This window comes from Pterocles gutturalis, unplaced genomic scaffold, assembly GCF_000699245.1.
Source record: "Pterocles gutturalis isolate BGI_N339 unplaced genomic scaffold, ASM69924v1 scaffold7833, whole genome shotgun sequence".
In the NCBI taxonomy this organism is placed as follows: Eukaryota; Metazoa; Chordata; class Aves; order Pterocliformes; family Pteroclidae; genus Pterocles; species Pterocles gutturalis.
In genome coordinates, this window is record NW_010120359.1 from 36,305 (window position 1) to 43,603 (window position 7,299).

General features: G+C 39.6%; 1 protein-coding gene across 1 annotated transcript in view; it reads left to right on the forward strand.

Annotated features, from left to right (window-relative positions):
* The first annotated feature begins 204 nt into the window (after nt 1–204).
* The window catches only part of CD247 (CD247 molecule), a 34,546-nt gene continuing 27,451 nt past the window's right edge, over nt 205–7,299 (forward strand). The window contains exons 1-3 of the mRNA XM_010076876.1: nt 205–321; nt 1,164–1,196; nt 2,412–2,505. Of these exons, the coding sequence (XP_010075178.1) occupies nt 205–321; nt 1,164–1,196; nt 2,412–2,505 (244 nt within the window). The remainder of the gene's footprint in view (nt 322–1,163; nt 1,197–2,411; nt 2,506–7,299) is intronic.

Genomic DNA, 7,299 nt, shown 5'->3' on the forward strand with positions numbered 1-7,299 from the left:
CAGCGAAGTTTCTCTCTGCGTGTAGAAATACAGCAAGTAGACTGGAATAGTTTTTAGGAACTTCCTAAAATTTTTCTGTCAGGTACCTGATTTATTCAGATCCTAGTATGGTGTGGCAGATGTAGGCAGAGATGTTTTAGAGCTGTTTATTTCGGGTGAGCCGTCACAGACCTGTGCATAATGCAGCATGGTTACATTTGCGGCATGTCGGACATGTCTCCTCCCCATGCTGCAGGCAAACGCTTTGGGACCTCGGGGAAAGGACAAATCGAGACTGGAGACTGCTACTGTGTAGGTGTTCTGCAAGAAGCCAAGTCCAGGGTACCCACAGAGGGACTATAGTGAGCTAGGCACCAAGAGAAATCATTATATCCCGTCTCTTTTACCAGGAGAGAGCTTGTGAGGACTGTTAGGGAAGAAGCAAAGGAGAACAGAGTAACTCCAAAGGATTTATAGTATGGTTGTCAATAAAAGGGAAGCAGAAGCCACCCCACGTGAGGGGAGGTGGGATAGTTCTGAGATACAGTGGGTGTCATCAGACACCCATTAAATAGTTTATAAGGTAGAGGCAGGTGAGTCTTTTGGCCTGATACTGTGAGGGGATTGGACCTAGACCTTCCATTGGGATGAATAAGAGCAGTGAGACCTCAATGGTTACTCAGAATCAGGCCTTCTGGGGTTACATGGGATTATGTGGTTACTGATGCCCTGTTTTGAGTTTTATTGTAATTTAAAATTGGAGAGCTTCTCTGTAAGATATATGTGCAGGGGGAAGAAAGGGGAAGATGAAAAGAAGGGGAGGAGAGAACGAGGCAAATATTCTGTAAAAGTTTAAACTACCTGCAGAGACAGCCAAGGGGGGAACAAAAGGGAAAGCATCAGAGGATAAGCAGCAAAGTGTAAGATTAAGGGGAGAATTGTAGATATGATGGCCCAGTAACTTACCTTTATATCATCCTCTTTATGTTAGAAATGATCCTGTGAAGCCAAGCTGTGGTTCAGAGACAAGATGCAATTCAAACACTGCTTTGATTGTGACCTCTAAGGCAAAGGTAGAAATTCCCTTCCCAAAGTTTTGCTTACATAGACGAGAATGAGCACAGAATCCCAGAGAGAATTTTGGAGTAATCTCATAAGGATTGTGCTGGTTGAATCTCACGCAGCATGAAGCTGTGATAGCTGTACCTGCCTTGCAGGTAAGTATGTGGATTTGAATAAACATCTATGTTGTCCATCTGAACTGTCAACACAGGGTTTGTTTTCCTTCCTTCTAACACTTTCTGTCTTCAGATATTTCAGTCACTTAATCCTTCCTGTTCCTTCACTGACTGGCCAGCTAAAATTGGGTTTGGACCACTACAGGGTCAGTTCTGCCTGTGACAGAAGAACAGTGAACATGCTGCTAATACTTAAGCAACATGAAAAGCAGTGATAAATCTGTTCACCTTGTACCTCAGTGGACTGAAATGCTTCAGGGTAAGTTCTATGGGAAAGACATGAGAGAGGAACACGGAAAGTAAGTAAAATGCAAAGCAGCTTTACCAAAGATTGATTATGAGGATAACTAAACTGATCACTCTGTAAAGAATTATTACTTATCTTCACATGGGAATGGATGGTGGATTTGTCTGGATCATTTTCCGTGTTGCTACATGGAACAGAGAGGAGAGAATTCATTATAGGTATTGTAAAGGAAACAGTGAAGTGGCTCACAAGAAAGCATCAATAGGACATGCTGCAGGAGAAAATTTGAGTCTGAAGAGATGATTAGTGAGAATCTTTAAGAACTGATCTGGATATTACTATTTAATATCATAGTTAATAACAGTGGCAGAAAAAGTAGGAATGTGAGTAAAATTTACTGATGACACAAGATACAAGCATGTCTTCAATACGGAAGCAGAGTGTAATATCAGACAGGATTTTGTGGACTGGTAGAAATAAATGTAATAGTACAGAGAGGATAGACATGCTATGGGAACATGTAACAAATTTCTGCCCTACACTAGGGGCTTGTCAGTTGGGCACATTAGTGGAGCAAAAGGATTGGTATGTTGACTATCAGAGAGAGAAGCATCATAAAAAGAGATTCCAGGATATACTGTAAGCTGTGTGTGCCATAAAGTGGAATAATATTTATGTCACTGCATAAAACACTTGTAAGATAAAATTTTGTGTTTTGTTTTGATCCCTCAAATACAGAAAGAAATCATTCAAGTGGAACAGATATGGGAAATAGCTGTTAGAAAGATCAGGGACATGTGCAGAGAGTGGTCGCTACCCCTTCTACAAGTGCTTTTGTAAATGCAGAGGATAAGTAACTTAAAGCATGTTTCCTTTTCTCAGGTAGCATTGTCAGCTCAAAGGCTTTCTGCCTCCGTTACAACCCTGTGCAATGCCCTTGACTGCAGGCAGCAGAGCTGCCTGTGAGAGCCTGGGAGACAAAGGCCATGCAGCAGATGAAGAGCAAGTCCAGTGATGGACAGCTCAGGTCAAAAGGAGCAGGTACAGATGCTTATTGAGATGGCATTGCCATACAAAAGAAGATGCGGGGAACTTTACTTTTATATTAATCTAAAAAAGATAATAATGTCTGAGCAGAACAAATTGGTGTAAAATTAAATTTTAATTCCTTGAAAAAGGAAATCAGAAGATCTTTTGTGTCCCTTAGAGCAACTCAGGTTCTCAGCCTGACAGGGAGCAGGGGAATTAAACTGCGTATGTGCACCCGTAGTAGTCTTAAAACAGAACATGAATTGTGCTTGTGCACCTCTGGGATGGGATTATAGGGCGTATTCTTGAATTATAAATCATCCAATGAGTCCCGTCTATGTTTATTTTAAAAATTTCAGAACATGGCTACCTTATTTCTCTGCAAATTATGCCTTCATAATGAGCAAAACAGCAGTAAACTGATTAGCTCATGGGTTCCATTCCCTCCTATCCAAAGTATGAGGAAGAATTAGGTGTAAATTGCTATCTGAATTTCAGAGGAAGTTTGTACCAACTCTAACGATACTCAAGTTCACCAACCGCTTTGTGAAGTTACGTCTTTTTTAAACTTTATTTGAATTGAATGCAAGTATTCCAGCGCCTGGTATCTTTAGCTACATCTTGCTCAGTGGCAAGGCATTCAGATTGGCATAATTCAGAAGCCTCATGCTCTCTGCTTGAATGTGCTTTATTCTGCTTTCATCAACAGGACATGACAGTTTACTTTTTAAAACAAAAGCAGGAAAGTGAAGTCTAGTGTTTCCCCTGCTGCAAACCTACTGCCAGTTTAACCTGGATTTCTGTGGTCTACTCAGTGTTTCCCCTAGTGATTTTGATTGGGCACATCAAGCATTCATTTATTTTTAATGTGTTTTAATGTGTGTAGAAAGGAACTCATTAATGGTATCAAATACAAAACACTCAAGTATCATTAATACAATGACATTGGATCCTGTTCCTTGAGCATGCTGCTAAATTGAGAGGGAACAGGACTAGAGCCTTAGTCAAAACCAGCATGTTTGATTTTTTTTTTCCCCCTCCTCCCTGTATTTCTTTTCAGTGCTGAAGGTGTAATAATTTTGCAGGAAAACTTGACTCTTGGATGGAAGGTGATAGGTGAAAGATGGTTACTTAACTTTGTGTCAGCATGCCTGAGATTGACATTAATTCCTGCCTTGATATCTGCATAACTGAACTCAGTCTTGCAAAAAGTATTTACCCAGTTGTGTTTGTTACAACACTGTCAATATGTCATATTTTTTGTCAAGTATCCTGTGCTTTTGTTTTTGTTTACTTTTGAATGCAATCTAATTATTTATATAACCCTGACTTTTTTTTTTTAAAAAAAGCGTGTAGGGTTGGCAGTTCAGTGGCACTGCTGTTTCCACGGTGTCCTATCTAAATTTGCTTGTACCTTGTCTGTAGCTATATGCCTGCCTGCCTACCTCTACAAATGTTTTTTGCCCTTCTATAGCAGGTGCATGAGTCCTCAGTGTATGTAGCTTCGGGAGTTGCTGAGTGCTTACTAATGGCCAACTGCTTTGTTTCTTCTTGACCTCGTTGCACCCCGTTGTTTTTGATCTGAAACTTGCAGACATGCTGATGAGCTGGAAAGCTTTTCCGTAGTGGGAAAGGGTGTACTGGGAAAGAGGTTGGCCGTAAGACTTACGTGGAAGACAGTGTTGGTGGTAAGAGCTGTTCAGTAAATATCTCTGAGTGTTGAGGCATCACCAGGTTGTGACTGGGGCGCAGCTTGGGCAGTGGAACATATGTAGCTGCACCACTGGGACTGAAAACAAGCAGAAGAAAAACCCCCGCAGTCAGAAAGATGATGACTTCTGTGAACTTGTGTGTTTCCACGTGTGAGGCTGACTCCTGTGGGGTCCGCTGTTGCCTTTTATCGTAAACGGTAGCATACAGCTGAGCTGGTGCTTGCCAGACAGATCTAAGCCACAGAAAACTCAGTTTTGACTTCTTGGTGAACCAGTCGGGCCAAGTCTGCAGTCTGGGCCTCTGTCACTTGTATTTTTTTGATTAAAGACTAGTGTTTTCATTCTGTACAATAGAGATGAAGGTGATATATATCCTCAGAGAAGATCCTTGTTGACTAAACCAGAGAAGTTTATAAGTAAAAGTTATATCCTTGCCATTCAGTCGTTGAATTTTCTCCATGTGAAACTGCATAGACTAAATTTAAAATTCAGGCTGTTACAAAGTTTCACGTATCATTGTAGTGAATTAAACTGATATATGCTGATTTTTTAATACCAGTATAGAAAAAAGTGTTACTGAATCGTACCCAAAGAAGGGATCCCAGAATAGTGAGACTTAAAACTCTTTTCTGGAGTTGACTGGAAATCTTTTATATGTTTTGATTTTTTTTTTTCCAAAAAAGTTTCCTTATAAGACCAGAAGATTCTTTGATTTAGAAAAGATGTATTGTTTGATATTTGAAAAAAAAAAAAGACTCAATAAGAATGACAAATGAAGTATCACATAAAAATGTATGTGGTTTTATTTCAACTTCTGATATGTCTGGAGACCAAACTGAATTATAATAACAAAAAAATTTTGGCTTTAATTTTCAGAGAGAAAATGCTTGTAAGTTGTAATTGCCTCTGAACAGGTACTCTGAGCTGTTGTGCTCTATGAGCATTTAAGCAAAAATAGAGCTTTGTCTTTTTTTTGTGTGTGTCTTTTTTTAATAACTATATGGATACAAGTTAGCAGAATGGAGTATTAAAACTGTGTGTTTGCCACTTTTTTTAGTGCCATAAGATCTTGTTTCTTTAAAATAAAAACAACTGTAGTGTTAGCAATGAAAACATAATTTTTATTTATAGCACACTGATAAATGTAGCTTGAAGTTTTTTAGCATGCAAACTCAGCTAACAGTCTGGGGTACCAGAGGGTATGAATTTCCATCACTAGAGTGACTTAGAGCACACATACCATTTTCTTCAAAGTGCACCAGGACAAAATAATTCAGCTTTTCAGATTTTTTGGGTGAGTTATCGGGTTCATCTCAAGGTTGAAAAGGATGTTCAAGCAGTCAATTAACTTACCAGTTTAAGTTAGAGCTTTGGTTTGTTGCTTCAAGGAGGATGTAATCTCGGCCCTGGGCATTTACTTTTCTCTTAGCATAAACGAACATGTCAGGCATGAAATTTAACATGTTCTTATTTCTGCAAAGAAAAATGGTCTTGTGGTAATGTGGTATAAATACTAAGTACAACATAATATGTGCTCACAATTGAAGACTTTAAGATGAAAACACAGTGGAGGGATAAGATGTAGATATTTTTTAAAATATTTTTTTACAGTCCTTTTTGTCTACTCTCTCATTAACAGGTTAGTCCTTTTTATTACAAACCTTAACAAGCTGTGCTTTATGTAGTTTATGTACTTTATCTTCTTGTTTTCAGGTGCCCTGTAACCAACTTTTGATGTCTGAGGCTCTGCTATCTGTCAAGGCATTTTTAGGCTAGTATAGTGTGGTATTTTGGAGGAGAGATGCAACATGCTCTTTCACAGAGACTTTGGTTTCAGCTTATTGATTAACTTCATAGCTTCTGTGACTGTAGTGACTGGGCTTTAACAAGTACCCAGAAGTTAGGAATATTATAAATAAACTCTCAAAGAATGAAGAAAACAGCTGATTTTTATAGCTCTCTTCTCCATGCAGATAAAATATTAATTACAACTCCAAGTAAAGCACCACACAAACTCTCTAGTAGCCTAAGATACCATATGCTGAGTTCATTTATTAACCTGATTTTTTTTTTAGCCTCTGAAGAATACATTTCTGACCTGTCATTAATTTCTCACCTGTCTCAAAAAGGTGACAATTTTTCTTCAAACCTTGGCTACTGGGATTTGTGTGATTACCTATACCTTTAGGGTTTTTTCTTCAGAAAAATACGTGTACTCCCTCTCAGACCCAATACAACTCTTTTACAACTTCTCACTGACAGAAAAACTTGTAAGTGTGGGTGGCAAAGATTCTGATTAGAAAGAAAACAGAGGATGCTGCTCTCTTTGTCGTGATCTTGGGGTGGGAGGTATGAATGTAGTTTGTAGCATTTTTTAATTGCCTTTAAAAATACATGTCCCAGATAATAGATTGCTGAAATACATAAAAGTGGATTAGACAGGACTCGCACATGGGTGTGAGTACTAACTAGCGCATGTTGTTTTAAGTGTTAGCATTGTCCCTGACACGGTCTAGTTGGCACTTCAGGAGCACCCTCAAAGCCTGTATGCAAGAAAATATCACACTCTTGCCCAGGTTCTGGCCAGGGAGAACAGCCTGGTCCCTCTTCATAAGTGGTATCCTTACTGTGCACCTTGGGCCTTAGCTGTCCCCTGGCTATACAGGCACGTTCAGAGATGCTTCCCAAGCTGGAGGCAGGGCTTGCCTGCTGGTAGGAGCAATTACCACCAGCAAGAACAGGACAGAAAATGCTGAATAGATGAAACAGTTTAATTTTCCACTGTTTTGCTTAGGTTTCTTCCTTTAAATACAGGAGGCAAATTATAAATGAATCTGCAGTACCCTCTCCACTCAAGTGGAAAACATGTTATTATCTGGTTTTGTGAATCCATTTAAGGCTGCTTACTCTTCTTTTCCATAACTGCTTTCTGGCTCTGTCTCCTGCTGTTATGCAGCTTTATATCACCTTCCCCAAGCTCCTTCCACTCCTCTTCTACCAGATGCTGATGTGAAAGGAGGCAAGAGTGACATAGCAGTAAAGCCAGGCTGGGGGGATGCTCAAGGTGGTTTCACGCTAGCGACAGGCACGCTCT